General features: G+C 38.0%; 1 protein-coding gene across 9 annotated transcripts in view; it reads left to right on the forward strand.

The window, feature by feature from the left end:
• The window catches only part of PPFIBP1 (PPFIA binding protein 1), a 245,262-nt gene that overhangs the window by 151,631 nt on the left and 77,853 nt on the right, over nt 1–15,778 (forward strand). For all 9 annotated transcript variants that reach the window (XM_051961098.1, XM_051961100.1, XM_051961101.1 and 6 more), the window contains one exon: nt 14,457–14,543. In XM_051961098.1, the coding sequence (XP_051817058.1) occupies nt 14,457–14,543 (87 nt within the window). The remainder of the gene's footprint in view (nt 1–14,456; nt 14,544–15,778) is intronic.

Consider the following 15,778-nt stretch of genomic DNA (forward strand, 5'->3'; position numbering starts at 1 on the left):
ATGGTTTCTGTTAGTTTTGTTATTAGCATGGTCAATTTTGCCATTCGTTTTCCTAATATTAAATCAGCTCTGTATTCCTAGTATAAATTTAATGTATTCGTAGTATATAATCTTTATATTATATTGCTGTAAGCTTTTTACAGTATTTTATTTAAAATTTCTGCATCAGTATCCATTAGGAAAATTGGTTTCTAGTTTGTTTTGTTTAGTGATTCCATTTGCAACATATTTGTGTCATACAAGGATACAAGGAATTTTATAGAACTACTTCTTTGCCTATTTTATCAAATAGTGCATATGATGTTGGAATTAAATGTTCTGTAGGAATTGATTCTCCTTCATCCTCAAAGAGAATCCAAAATAACATCACTGTGTTAGAGTCGAGTTACAATATGTCTGACTATGGCTGATCAGATCAGTATAAATTTGGAAGGCTTTACTCACAGGTCGGGCACAAATATAGTTCATGTGAACATTTGAGGTGGATTCACTGTAACTTTGTACATACCTTTTTTTTTTTTTTTTTTTTTTTTTTGAGTAACTTTAATTCTTGCTCATAGAGCATAGCACCTTCTATGATGAGAACATACTATGCTGGGAAATTTTGTGCCAGTGTTTCCCAAGATATGTAATCATTTCCAATTTTTTTGGAGACTCTTTCTGACCACCATTTGAGTGTTCACCCTGTGTGAATTCTCAATAAAATAGTCTTAATGTGGCTCGCCCATTATACTCTCTGCAGTAGAATTTTCATGCTTGGTAGTTTAGTTTGAGAAAAGACTTCATTCATATCTTATCCTGCCAGATGATCTTCAGAATATTCCTAAGACAATTCAAATGGTAGTGATTCAGTTTCCTGGCATAGTGCTTTGAACACTGTCCAGATTTCATAGACATGCAATAATAAGGTCAGTTCAATTGTTTGATATACCTTCAGTTTGGTAGTCTTATTTCTCCCATGCTTTCCTTTGGAGTCTCCCAAAGATTGAGCTAGCTCTATGAATGCATATGTCAACCTCATTATCAATGTGTATATCCCTGCAAATTATATTTATCTACAGTATTCAAAAGTTTTTCATTTGCTATAACTGATAATTCTCCATATGGAGGGTTTAGTTCTGGCTGATAGAGCACCTGTGTTTTCTTGGTATTAATTTAGGCCAAAATTAACACAAACCACAGAGAATCTATTCATATTTTGTTGCATCTCAGCTTTAAAGGCTGCATTGAGTGCATCTTCATCTGCAAACAAAGACTCAATCATGCACCAACTCTCCCTCCACTTTAGGTTTAACTTGTAGCCTTTTCAAATTGAAGAATTTACCATCATTGTGGTTGTTGACCTTTATGCTGTTTTCATCATCACTGAATCTTGACAATATGGTCGAGAAAAAAAATCATTCTAAAAAACATAGAACTAAGCACACAGTCTTGTATCTTGTCATTGGTGATTGGAAAAGTTCAAGGGCATCATTCATTATTCAGAATCTTGGCAACCATTCTGACATGAAAATAATATACAATACTGATAAACTTCTTCAGGAAACTAAATTTTGGCATAATTTCCCATAAGCCTTCATGACTGACAGTATCAAAGGCAATTTGTACAAACTTCTGTTCTGCTCCTGGCATTTCTCCTGGGATTATCAGGCAGCAAATACTATATTGATCATTCTTCTGCCCTTTCTGGAGATATGACAGCATTGGATAATAATTTATATATAAAAATCTAATTTGATTTTCAGAATAACCTTGAAGGGTAAGTTATACCTTCATTTTATGGATGAGATAACTGATGGACAAAGCAAAATGCAATAAGTAAGATTGCTAGAACTTGACTCCAAATCCAGTTTTCATTCTGGTATTCCACATTTTTGTACTTCTAAAAGGATCATTATAGAACTGGAGTCTCTTCCTCTTTAAACTTTCAGATTATAATTTTAGGAAGACAAAAAAGTTCATTGAAAAATTTGCTCTGATAATGTTTTTTTCACCTTGGCACTTCTTTGTTGTGGTTTTAAATAAATGGTTATTAATATCTTTTACATTTTACATTACCAGAGTTTTTTCTTTTACTTCTGCTGTCTCCCAGAGAACCATCCTATATGACATATTTTTTGTAAGTAAAATTTTTTTAGTTTTGTAAATACCAAAAAAGATAATCATTTTTATATACAGAACAGAAAACAAAGATTGTACATAAAGATATAAGAAATCATTTAAAAAAAATTTTTTAAAGAAAAAAGAGAAAAAACCTCTAGCAAAACTGATTAGTACCATCAGAGATTTGAAAATAACTTAAGTGTATCTTACCAGTGGAAGGGCCACCGTTCCCAAAGAGTTTTCTCATTTCTCTTTTTTAGGGTCATGCTTGTTCTTTTTAATTATGCCATGTTCATTTTTGATTGTTTTGTGATCATTATTTCGTTTTGTTATATCTCTTCATTTCCTATTTGGCTGTACTCCTTTCAACTTCTCTATCTTGTCCCAATGCTGGGTACTCCCCTAGCTTTTTGGGGGAGTGTTGTCTACAGTATCAGACTACATTGCAGCATTCACTTCTGATTGTTTTGTGATAATTCTTTTACATTGTGTAGGTTGTTTTCATGACTCTACTTACTTTTATCAGTTCATACAATTCTTCAGTGCTTCTCTGTATTCACTGCATTCATAGTTTTCTTACAGTACAATAATAGAGCATTGCAATCATATGCCATAATTTGTTTAGTTGTTCCTCAGATCAATGGGCATCTACTTTGTTTCTAGTTCTTTGCTACCAAAAAAGGTGCTGCATTCATAGTTTTCTTACAGTACAATAATAGAGCATTGCAATCATATGCCATAATTTGTTTAGTTGTTCTTCAGATCAATGGGCATCTACTTTGTTTCTAGTTCTTTGCTACCAAAAAAGGTACTGCTATAAATATATTAGTGTTAATAGAGACTTCTTAATAATGAATGTCCTCCTTGGGGTATAAGGCTTATATTAATCTTTCTGGATTAAAAAATACAAACACTTTACTATCACTTGTGATATTTGTAAAGTGAATATGGGACCAGGTAACATGAATTACTGCTACATATGATTTCCATCATGTTATCTGGTTCTTTTTGGCAAACAGAAGGCACTTAATAAATGTTTATTAATAGACTGATTGTTTTCTTTGGTGCATTTCTTTAAACTACTTCAGTGATGCTTTTTTTCTTTTCTTCTTCTCATTATCACTACTTCTCTTTCCTACCCACTCTCCCTCCTCATTAAAGAGACACTTTCATCCATTCTGTAAAGTTGGAGTGTCTTTTCTTAACTGTTTCTTGAACAAGTCCCATGCCTCAGTTTCCTCATTTTTAAGAGACTAGATTGTCTCTGGATTCCCATTAAACTTTAGATTATGAGCATAAGAATTTTTATATAATATCAAAAATGTTTTCTTTCTCTAGTAGATTTTAATTTTCCTTCTTTTCCTGTAGCAGTTATTAGTTTGGTGGGTTTTTAAAAAATTTTATCTAGTCTCTCTTTTCTTGGGAAATAACTTGATGTTTTAGGAACTAAAATTGTGGGGGTTTTTTCCTTGAAGCCGTTTATAGTCCTGTTTTTTCTTTCAGAGTGTTCTGGAGATAGTTCCATAACATTTCATTTTGTTTATCAGTTCTGTCCCTTGGGAAATAGAGCATTGCTAATCCCACTTTTTAATTTTTTTAAAATGATTTCCTTCAGTCAGAACAAAAGAAAATTTTTGTTTTTAATAGGATTTCCATGTCTCATTAAAAAATGAAAATAAAAATGAAAACCACTATCTGATGTCTATTCAGAAAATGTGAATTCACATACTGTGTTTTTTTTCTTAAATGGCAATTAGTATTTGTAATTAAAACTAATTATACATAACTGAATTTTTAAAACCTGAGTATTTTCTCAAATTAAAAACTTGTTTTGCATACTATGTTTCCCCACCCACCCACCCCATCCCCAAGGGCAAGTCCCAAGACAGACATTTCTCATTTTCATGGAAGTCCCTAGACTCCATTTCCAGGAAACCACTCCAGGAAACTCCTGAGAATTCAGATAATTTAATTCAGGTTATTACAGTTTTTTTTTTTTTTTTTAAGGACAAAATTAAGTTGTAACAACTTAAAGGGAATATGTTGGTCTTTATCACATGTTTACTAAGTTAGCACCTGTTTCTTAGTGAATTCTTGTCAGTTCCCATTTAATGGCATTACACTACATTTTAAAAGGAAACATCCTGAATTCATGTGATAATTAGACAAAAATCTTGGTAAAGGTTTTAAAATAATATGTAAAATATTTCATGCTCATGATATATATATATATATATGTAACCTCATATTCCTTGTCTGAAACTTAGCTTGTAATGCCGGAGAAACTGAGGCAGGAGAGAGATTAGAGAGTTTTAATATTTTTATTAATGGGAGAGTAAGATTGACTGGACAGGACTCTTGTCTCAGATTATCCAGTCAGACAGAGATAAGTATACTGGGACCAAGGAATCCATATTGGTCCCAGGGCTGGAGGACCCAAAGAATCCAGCGTCCAGCATCCAGATGCCAGACGCCATTCTCCAGCAATGAATGGAGGAACCCCAACTTCTTAAATACCTTTTTGGAGACAAAGAAGAGAAAGGGAGGGAAAGTTTTTATCAGGGAGGGGAAGCCATAAAACCCTAAAAAATCCGGAGACAAAGAAGTAAAGATATCGTGGATTATCTTGGAATATTTTAAGGGATATTGTAAATCCATAAAAGAGTCAGGAGATCTACTCTTTTATCTTGCTAATTTATAACCCGAGAGCGAATAATCCTTAGTTTTACTGGGTCAGAGACAGAACAGTTAAGGAAACTGAGACAGGGAAACTGAGTCAGGGCAGTTAAAGAGAACTGTGGCATAACAAGCTCATATTTACAAAAATGGGGAAGGTAACATTTTGTTTCTGATGGTCATAAAGCTTGATTTAGTCTGTACTGTTTAGCTTTGGGAGTAGCAGAGAGGAGCAGTACAGAAGTGAATAGGTAGGTTATGGTCCTGGAGTCGAGAAGACCTGAGTTCTAAAGTAGCCTCAGATACTTTACTATATAACTCTGGCCTCCACTTGCTTCAGTTTCTCATCTATAAAATGAATTGGAGAAGGAAATAGTAAAGCATTTTAGTATCTTTGCCAAGAAAAACCCAAACAGGGTCACAAAGAATTGGATATGATGGAACAACAGAAATAAAATTTAGTTTTTTAGTTATTCTTTTAAGGATTGTCCTGGCTGCACCCATTAATTCCTATCCTGAAGACATCTCCTGGCCTCCATGGTCTGAGTAGAATTGTGTCTGGATGGAATTTAAAAGGGACCTGCATTCAGGAGATGGAAAATGCTAGTTGAGCTCATATGCTTTATGGTCATGGAATATGTATATATCATCATATTGTATTTAGAAATGTGTGACATAGTGGATAGAGGAAAATCAGGAAAATCCAGACTGGCTGGATTCTATGGGTAAATCACTTAAAGTTTGTGTCCTTGATGAGAGGAAACACTGAAACTCTCCTCCCTGACTTGATTGGGGGGGCGGGGGGGGGGGGAGAAAAAGGGTCATGGAGGTGAACTCTGAGAAACTCTCCTCTGGGAGAGGCCCACCTCAGGGAATCAAGATAAAGTGACTTCATTCTGTTATCTTGTGGTGACTAGCTGTACCCTCTATTGAGTTGAAAATTAGTCCAGGAGCACTGCTTCTTAATTCTGATATAATTTAAGTGGTTTCATTCAATTGTAAATCTAGGCCTAGGGGCAGTGACAACATTGAAGGAATCCCATTCAATTGAAACCCCAGTCTCAGATCTCTTATAAAAAAAGCAATTTCAAACTCATTTTCTTGCAGAAATCCAGAGTAGGAATTATGCCATGCCAAGGGACCTCTCCCCTTGGCACAGCTGCCTGCCAGGACTCCTGCCCACTGTGAAGAGACCTTCTCAGTGAAAACCTCTTGTTATTTCTCTGCCAGGACCTTGTCACTGAGGAAGTCAGTCTTCCTAGCAAAGCTGACTTCTCAGTGCCAATAAAACTTCCTTTTTTGCCACATATTTTGGGTTCGTGAATTCTTTTATGTTGGACCTGAATTTCCGACCAAAAAGAAGATCCCCACAATTCTCTGCATTGCCACTAACGGCATCAAAGCCACTTTATCTTGATTCCCTGAGGTGGGCCTCTCCCAAAGGAGAGTTTCTCAAGAGTTCCCCATAGTCAGGGAGGACAATTTCAGGGTTCTCCCTGTCATTTTCCCCCCTTTCAAGCAATCACCTCTAAATTCATTTTGGGTAAAGGGGCAAAAGTCTCTTCTGTAACAGCTTCGAGATGGCAAGGATCATAGAGATATCCCCAAGTTCACTGGGGGCAAAAGGCGGTGGCATTTCAAGCCAGGAGGGGAGTTGTGAGATCTGAAAACACAAGCAGGGCATCTGAGGGGTGTTGTGTGTCCCAATCAGTTGTCCCATGATCTGAAAGCTGAAGGCATGATCAAGCAATTGAAAATTCACAGCTTGAAGCAGAGAGGAAACAAATCTCAGGAGCAGATTAAAAGTGGGGTGTCATTCAGAGTTGAGATGGTGACCTTTGGGAATGGGGCCTTTTGCCAAAAAAAATGCATCAGGTTCCGTCTGTGGGCTGCCTTAAGGACGATGATAGCCCACCCAACAATGCTGAACAATCCCCAATGCCCACAGAGCTCCCTAGCTTAAAGTAGTTAAAGAGTTAATTATGCTAAGGAGTTAATTGCTGGCCAGGGTGTAGAATGCTAATCAAGAAAAGTAGGAGAGAAAATACTAGGAGCAAAGAGTTCTCATTTTTGGAGTGAGAAAAAGTTATGTAAGAGAGTGAGAGAAAGAAGGGCACAGACAGTTTCATCCTTCTTCCTCCAGATCGCTCACAGGAGTACTCTGAAATACCTTAGAAGTAAAAGCCAGACTGTTTGTCTCTCTGCAAGGAGCCAGCTTAGCAAGGCTTACTTAGCAAGTGCCATGATGCCTTCAGAGGCTTCTCAGCCCTGCAGAGCCTTTGGGTTTTAACAAAACCCACAGCAGTTTGGAACCCCCTGCAAGGGGGCATTTGCCTAATTTCTCCTGGTTGGGGGAGGTGTCAGGGAACAGAGTGGCAGGGTTAAGATTGTGGCATACTCAGAGAGTCAGTTTGGCTTTCAGTGTTTTAAAAGGTCCCCCTAGAAAAGGAAGATTGGGGTCTTGAATAGAATCGTAGAAAGGTTTGGCAAGTCCCAAAAATGGGAATCCAGACCTTGCAAAACCCAGCCATGTCCAAATATTTGCCAGACTGGGAGGCAATGTGAGCTCCTTAAAGAAGCCTTGTTAAAGAAACCTTGTAGCCCCTCGAGGCTAGAAAATTTAGGGCTTTCAAGGCTGCATTTAGGGACTTCTTTCTGCTGAGACTGCAGATTAAAATGTAGGGATAAGCATGCTTTCAAGCAGCTCCTGTTCCCTTAAGAAATAGACTATGGGTCTGGGATCACCAAGGGCGTGGCTCTGCCTGTCAGGACTGCAGATCAAGATAACACTGCAGTTAAACTTCTCAGATTCTCTCAACTCTAACTAAAAGTTCGTCCTTAAGAAATTTCTCTGGAGGTCTGAGAAGAGAAAATTGAGTCCCCACTCTCACCATTAAATTGTACCCCAATAAGGGAACAGGATAGGAGCATTTAAATGACAGTTCACCAAGCTGGCAAGGCAGAGAAGAGGTCTAGAGACGGCTTTTGGGTTCCCCTTCTATCCCCACTCTATGGGGAGAGGGGCAGGTGAGACCAGAATTGCAGAGCAAGAATGAAGAAGCCCATCTCATCTTACTGACTACCAGGTGTTTGGCTGTTGTGGTGGAGCTAGCTAGAACTTGACCAAGCCCCAAACTCCTGCTGGAGGGCAGTGAGGGAGCAGCTTGAATCTTGTAAGCAGTCTCCCCTCCAGTGCTCCTCCTGCTCGAACTCTGGACAAGCACTGGGGAGTTTAAAGCACAGAACTCTGTGGTTCTTGGAAATCACAGCCAAGAAGAGCAGTTTGGAACTATGCTCAAAAAGTTATCACACTGTGCATACCCTTTGATCCAGCCATGTTTCCACTGGGCTTATACCCCAAAGAGATACTAAAGAAGGGAAAGGGACCTGTATGTGCCAAAATGTTTGTGGCAGCCCTGTTTGTAATGGCTAGCAGCTGGAAAATGAATGGATGCCCATCAATTGGAGAATGGCTGGGTAAATTGTGGTATATGAATGTTATGGAATATTATTGTTCTGTAAGAAATGGCCAGCAGGATGAATACAGAGAGGCTTGGAGAGACTTACATGAACTGATGCTAAGTGAAATGAGCAGAACCAGGAGATCATTATATACCTCAACAACGATACTGTATGAGGATGTATTCTGATGGAAGTGGATTTCTTTGACAAAGAGATCTAACTCAGTTTCAACTGATCAAGGATGGACAGAAGCAGCTACACCCAAAGAAAGGACACTGGGAAGTGAATGTAAACTGCTTGCATTTTTGTTTTTCTTCCCGGGTTATTTATTCCTTCTGAATCCAATTCTCCCTGTGCAACAAGAGAACTGTTTGGTTCTGCACACATATATTGTATCTAGGATATACTGTAACCTATTTAACATGTATAGGGCTGTTTGCCATCGGGGGGAGGGGGTGGAAGGAGGGAGGGGAAAAATCCAAACAGAAGAGAGTGCAAGGGAAAATGTTGTAAAAAATTACCCTGGCATGGGTTCTGTCAATAAAAATTATTAAAAAAAAAAGAAAGAAAGAAAGAAAGGAAGGAAGGAAATAGCAGCCAAGAGTAGGGAGTTTTCTTCAAATCTCGCTTTAATTCTGTGGCCTCTCTCTGCAGTTAAGCCTGATCTTTAGCATTAAAGACTCCACATCTGTTTTTAAGGGAGAAATTTGAGGGACCAAATCTGGCTTCTGTAGATTCCTCCATATATCTGGGGCAGACTGGTTAACATCTTCCCAAGACAATCTAGGAAGACATTGACCTTGGACCCCTCAAAAAGCTGGGTGGGGTTCCCAGAGTAATGGCCAGGTTTTTCTGCAGTCTGGGAGAGTGTTACGGGTCAGAACTCTGAAATAAGGATTCTTACAAGGTCAGTGGAATTGATAAAAACGATGGTTATCTAGTTTAGCATGGTGCTTAATAGTTCTCTAAGTTCAGTATGACAATCTTACAACAAATAATGGTTTCCTAGTGATATAATGATTAAACTGAGACAAACTCAATCAAAGGAAGCAGACAGAGAAAGATTCATTCCATTGTCCAAGTTTGTGGTGGCTGGAGGCTGAAACACAAACCCTTGGACTCTGACTCACTTCATCTCACACCACCATGGTGGGCTATTTTCTTGCATTTTCTCCACTGAAACCAAGTCCCCTCTGAAAGCCAAGAGAAAGCTAGCTGAGCACCATGTGAAGGAGACAATAAAGACTTTTGGACTTTTAACACCTGGCTATTCTTGTGATTAATCTGCTGAAAAGAAGGCTGCTCCCAAGACTTCCCGAAAACCAAGGAGAACATTACATTTTAGCGCCCAGATGTTTATCTTTAGATAATCGCCAGGTGATGTATTCTCCCTCTTTCTTTTGTTTTAGAATATAGGAGGCTCCCACTTTCTTTTGTTTTAGAATATAAGATGGTCACACTCTCCCTGACTTCTCAAGGAGGTGAGAACCCCAAAAAGGAGGTGATCACACCTTCCTTGATCCCTCAAAAAATGGGTGAAAACACCAAAAAAGGAGGTGATCACGCCCTCCCTGACATCTCAGGAAGGGAGATGGAAACACCAAAGGAAAATGGGGAATCAAACCAGATTAGTGAGTTTCTGAAGGGTCTCACTTGAAACAGCTATACATAAATCCATCAATATGGAAAATATTACAAACAAACAGCATAAATCAACATGAGGAATTATACACGTCCATTAGTCTTAGAAATAGTCCAAAATCTACCTATTGTCCATTACTTCATGTGTCTGAGAATCCAATGATTTCTTCAGATTTTGAACTTCTGCAACAATCTTATCAACAATTTTTCATCTTAGGGAATCCAATGATTCCTGCTGGTTGTGAAGTTCTGTAATAATCTCATTATCAGCCATGCTCTTTCAGGGTCAGATGTTTTGTAAGTCTTCTCCTTTGTTTCGAGGTTTTTCTCTTTTTCTGTCTCTCTCCGATGGTTAAGGCAAATACTGCTCATTGGCACCGATCTGATTTCTTCTTCATCTGTAGAGATACAAGCAAACCCTTTCCCTCAAGAAGTTAATCTATCTCTCATCACCTGGTAATTACATGGGAGCTGCTTGTACTGGAAACTGTCCTTCTGTTGGGTTAAAAAGCCTGTATTCTCCCCAATTGTAATCCCTTTCTGCTATCTGATTGCTTCTCTGTTGATTGATCATGTCAGAGTCCTGACATTCTAAAGACTTTCTGGGTGTAACCCTGGCTGCCATCATGCCCCACTTGTGTTTTGTTTGAGGTCTTGGAGCTGGCCTCTGCCTCTCATTTCCCTGGGTCAATCTACAGTTTGAGGCCCAGTGGAAGCCCTTGTTGCATTATGTATATCGGGTTTTAGATCTTCTACCACATTGAAAGCATTGATGAGTCTCTCTGGAAGTCCCTTGCCGAGAAGGAACCCTTCTTCCCATGTTCTGTATCATACCCTGGGCATAAAAGGCATTTGTGCCCATTGTAGCACAGCAGCTTATGAGCTCCTCTAAAAGAGCAACTTTGTGTAGTCCCAATATTATTCTACAAACCTCATTAGCATTTTCTCTAGCAAATTGTTTTATCATTATTCCTGTTGCTGCATTTTCACCAATCATTCATATGACAGCTGTCTGCAGACATCCCACAAAATCAGTAAAGGGTTCATTTGGACCTTGCTCTATTTTTATGAAGGCTTCCTCTCCATCTTTTCCTGGGAGGAAGCCCCATGCTTTGATTGTAGCAGCAGCAATTTGCTCATAAGCTGCTAAGGAGTAATCAATCTGTGCTGAAGTGTCTGCATATTGACCTTTATCTGCTAGTTGGTCAAAGGTGATTTGTATATTAGCTCCAGCTTGCCTGTTTTGTTGGGCTTGAATCCTACATAGTTCACTATACTCCAAAAGCTACAACAAGTTTTGTCCATGTTCTAAGCATGTCATTGCTGTGGATTTCCAATCCCTAGGGGTTAAAATTTCATAAGCCAAATTCTCTTAATATCATCTTAACATAAGATGATATAGCCCTATAAAGAGTGCAACCCTTTTTAAAATCTTTGATAATTTCCAGATCAAAAGGAATGTATCTTCTCCTGGCTTGATCTGAAGAATCAAATTCTTCAATCACAGAGTATGCATTTATCAAATCAGATATATCCTTTCCTTTTTTTTGCTTTAACTAGTGCTTTTTGTAATCATGTCATAGGCTGCTTCATAGGTGGTGCTAATTATGCCTCTCCTCCTCATCCTTTTCCCTCCACCCATGAAAGGTTAATTGAGGGGGATAGATCAGGGGATAGGGAATGCTCTAATGGCTTCTGCTATGAAGAACCATACTCTTTAATTTAATCAGAATTGTATTTAACTCCTTTCTTGTCTAATTCTTTATCCTTTTCACCTAGTTTGTCAGTATCCTTCCCCCTTCTTTCTTCTTTTTTCTTATTCTAATAATTATATAATTCCTTAAAGCCAGTTTAATACAGTTTATATGTATAAAATGTTTCTTTAGAAATTGAATCGGTACCATTATCATTGTAGTATTCATATAGTTGCTCTCCTGCTTGTTAGAATTCTTACAAGGTGCTAAGTCAGTTATCTAATTTAGCATGGTACTTAACAGTTCTCTAGCTCACTAATATATTTAGTACTTATTGGAGTTCTACAAGATTCAAGTCAGCAAGGAGGTTCAGGAGATTCACAAGTCAGGAAGGACAAGCCCACTCTCGGAGGTGGAGTCAGATTTATTCCAATTTCAATCTTTGTGCTGGTTGAAGACATTGGGATCGAGAGGCTGAAGCGGGCAGAGGCAAAGGACTAGTGGCAAGAGCTCTTGGAACCAAGGAGAGAGCTAGGCCTCTAAGAAAGCTAACTGGGCTATTTTGAAGGAGACAATAAAGGATCTGAACTTTTAACTCCTGGCTTCATTTGAGGTGATTATTGAACTGAACTGAAACTAAGCCTGCCTCCAGAACTCCCCAAGAAACCTGCTCACAGAAAGCATTATATTTTATAGAAGAGAACATTACACCCACTAATTTCCACTTGTGTGGATCGAATTCTTTTTTCTTTGAGAACCAAGGAGATGTGTATTGTAATGTTTCGAAAAGTTCAATGATCTCTCCCAAGTTACAATCCATCCTTGGTTTTTCTATAAGTTTAACCATGCTTTCAACACATTTTCTTTGAAGTGGAAAAGAAGTCTGTTTTCTAAACATTTGTCCCATTTCAGCTGAATACTACTTTAGCTCTTAACAAAATTTCTTTCTTGTCTGTTTTTCTACTTAACCTAATTGTTTATATTAGTAGCAAAAAAAGAAGTTTCATTGGCACTGAGAAGTCAGCTTTGCTAGGAAGGCTGACTTCCTCAGTGGCAAGGTCCTGGCAGAGAAATGACAAGAGGTTTTCACTGAGAAAGTCTCTTTACAGTGGCCAGGAGTCCCGGTAGGCAGCTATGCCAAGGGGCATAATTCCTACTCGGGACTTCTGAAAGAAAATGAGTTTGAAATTGCCTTTTTTATAAGAGATTTGAGACTGGGGTTTCAATTGAATGGGATTCCTTCAATGTTGTCACTGCCCCCAGGCCTAGATTTCTAGTTGAATGAGACCACTTAAATTATATCAGAGCTAAGTAGCAGTGCTCCTGGACTAATGTTCAATTCAATAGAGGGTACAGCTAGTTACCACCAAGATAACAGAATGAAGCCACTTTATCTTGATTCCCTGAGGTGGGCCTCTCCCAGAAGAGAATTTCACCCCCATGGCTTCCCTTCCTCCCCCAAGTCAGGGAGGACAGTTTCAGGATTCCTCCCATCATTCTGACAATTTAAGACTAGGCTAAGACTATGTTAACAGAGGAATCAATGTCTCACATTAATATGGCAATATCTACAATAGGAATTGTAGATTATCTCTTCCTCACTCCAAATGTATTTGAGAAAATTTTTGTTAATGATTTCTATCCATTTTAATGAGTTCCAAAGTCATGTATAATTGAAAAACAAAACTATTGTTTCCTCCACAGAAGTGTATGTTTTGAACACTAATTGTTAACATTTTCTGAGCACCTTTAGTTCTTGTGATTCTGTTCTAGACATGATTTAGATTTCATTAAAAACAAAATATAAACAATGACAAGCAGAAAGTGTGCTAGGCAAGGACAATGATGATTTATTGTCAATATTTGCTGTCAGAATTCAGAGGAAGAAAAGTGCTGAGACTAAGGGAAATGTTCACTGGAAGACTTTGTTTTTGAGGAAGGATAAGATTTGGATTTTCAGAGATGGATGTCCCCATTCTTTTTCTAAGGAAACATTTCTAGGATTGAATATGAAAATGAAAATGTCATGACTACCATGTAGACAGCAGTACAAATACACTTGTGTTTTAGAGGTGACTCATCAAATCTCATCTTGTCCCCATCCTCATTCCAACCTTTCCCTCGGTACTTTCCCTCCAAGATTGCCACCCATTTATATCTATTGTTCATGGGTTGGCAAATATCCACCACAAATCTATCCTTATAAAGGTTTCTCAGCTCAATTGAAGTACATCAAATAGAATTGAACATCACAATGGACCCAAGAATATATATTTGAAATTCTCAACATTTAGCAGAATAGAATCTGCTACCCTTGTTCCATATCAGTTCTTGCTGAGAGACAGATAGAAATAGGGAGAGGGAGGGAGGGACGGAAGGAGCAGGAAAAGAAGGGCAAAGAGGGCAAAAAATCGTTATTTACATGACATCTCCCTCAATAGACTGTAAACTTCCTGAGGGCAGGAACTGTCTTGGCCTTTTTTGTATCCCTAGCTCTTGGCACTGTGTCAGGCACATAAAAAGGTATTAGTAAATGCTCACTGACTAATTAAGGGGACAAGTCTACATATATATCTAGAAGAATAACTGCAATATCTGTCAAAAGTGATCAACAGCAAAAAACTTGTTCTTGTTGGTCAAATTTTTCTGCTTCAAAGAAGCTGTTTAGACTGGTGGGGGAAGTAAAAAGCTAAATCCTTGACATGTTTATTCATGCCAGCAGAAGCTATTTTGAAATAAAGGGTGTTATGAATCAACTTATACGCTTGCTAGTACATATTTTGGGTAATGCCAGCGGCAAGTGCATTGCATATGATTTGAGGTCTGGGATTGTGCCAGTTTTAAAGGGTCTTTTTCTCATCTAATCATTTTCTCTTTCAGACTAATGGACATATATCTGGAAATGGAGATGTTTATCAAGAAAGACTAGCACGATTAGAAAATGATAAAGAATCTCTGGTTCTCCAGGTAGCATTTTATGTTTAACTTTTCTTTTAGTATATTCACAAAGATTTTATTTTAATTTAGTGACTAGGCAGCTTTTTAGTCTTTATATTTAGTATACATGTATACATATGTAAGTGTTTAAATAACATGCATGTCTATAGCATATAATGTACATATTTAGCACATAAGTCATTCTCAGTAAGTTCTTCCATATTTTAATGACAACCCTTGGAACATCTTCAGAATGAAGGAATAAATATTTATATGTTACACACACACACACACACACACACACACACACACACACACACACTGACATAAACACATAAATGCCGTGCAGTTGTGAGTCAAGTGGATTTGTCCAGTATGTGATATATTAAGAATAAATTCATAGTTCCCTTCATTGAACTTTTAGAATAAAAAATTGAATGTTAAAGGTGTTATGTTCTGACAATTTTCAGATGATGAAATTGAAACTATTACCACTCATATGAAAGAGTGTTCCAAATCATTATTGATCAGAGAAATGCAAATCAAGACAACTCTGAGATACCACTACACACCTGTCAGATTGGCTAAGATGACAGGAAAAAATAATGATGAATGTTGGAGGGGATGCGGGAAAACTGGGACACTAATGCATTGTTGGTGGAGTTGTGAACAAATCCAACCATTCTGGAGAGCAATCTGGAATTATGCCCAAAAAGTTATCAAATTGTGCATACCCTTTGATCCAGCAGTGTTTCTATTGGGCTTATATCCCAAAGAAATACTAAAGAAGGGAAAGGGACCTGTATGTGCTAAAATGTTTGTGGCAGCCCTGTTTGTAGTGGCTAGAAACCTGAAATTGAATGGATGCCCATCAACTGGAGAATGGCTGAATAAATTGTGGTATATGAATGTTATGGAATATTATTGTTCTGTAAGAAATGACCAGCAGGATGAATACAGAGAGGCTTGGAAAGATTTACACGAACGGATGCTAAGTGAAATGAGCAGAACCAGGAGATCACTTTACACTTCGACAATGATATTGTATGAGGATGTAGTCTGATGGAAGTGGATATCTTTGACAAAGACTCAATTTCAATTGATAAATGATGGACAGAAGCAGCTTACACCCAAAGAAAGAACACTGGGAAACGAATGTGAACTATTTGCATTTTTGTTTTTCTTTCCGAGTTGTTTTTTACCTTCTGAATCCAATTCTCCCTGTGCAACAAGAGAACTGCTCGGTTCTGCACAAATATATTGTA

The sequence above is a fragment of the Antechinus flavipes genome, chromosome 5 (assembly GCF_016432865.1).
Source record: "Antechinus flavipes isolate AdamAnt ecotype Samford, QLD, Australia chromosome 5, AdamAnt_v2, whole genome shotgun sequence".
NCBI lineage: Eukaryota > Metazoa > Chordata > Mammalia > Dasyuromorphia > Dasyuridae > Antechinus > Antechinus flavipes.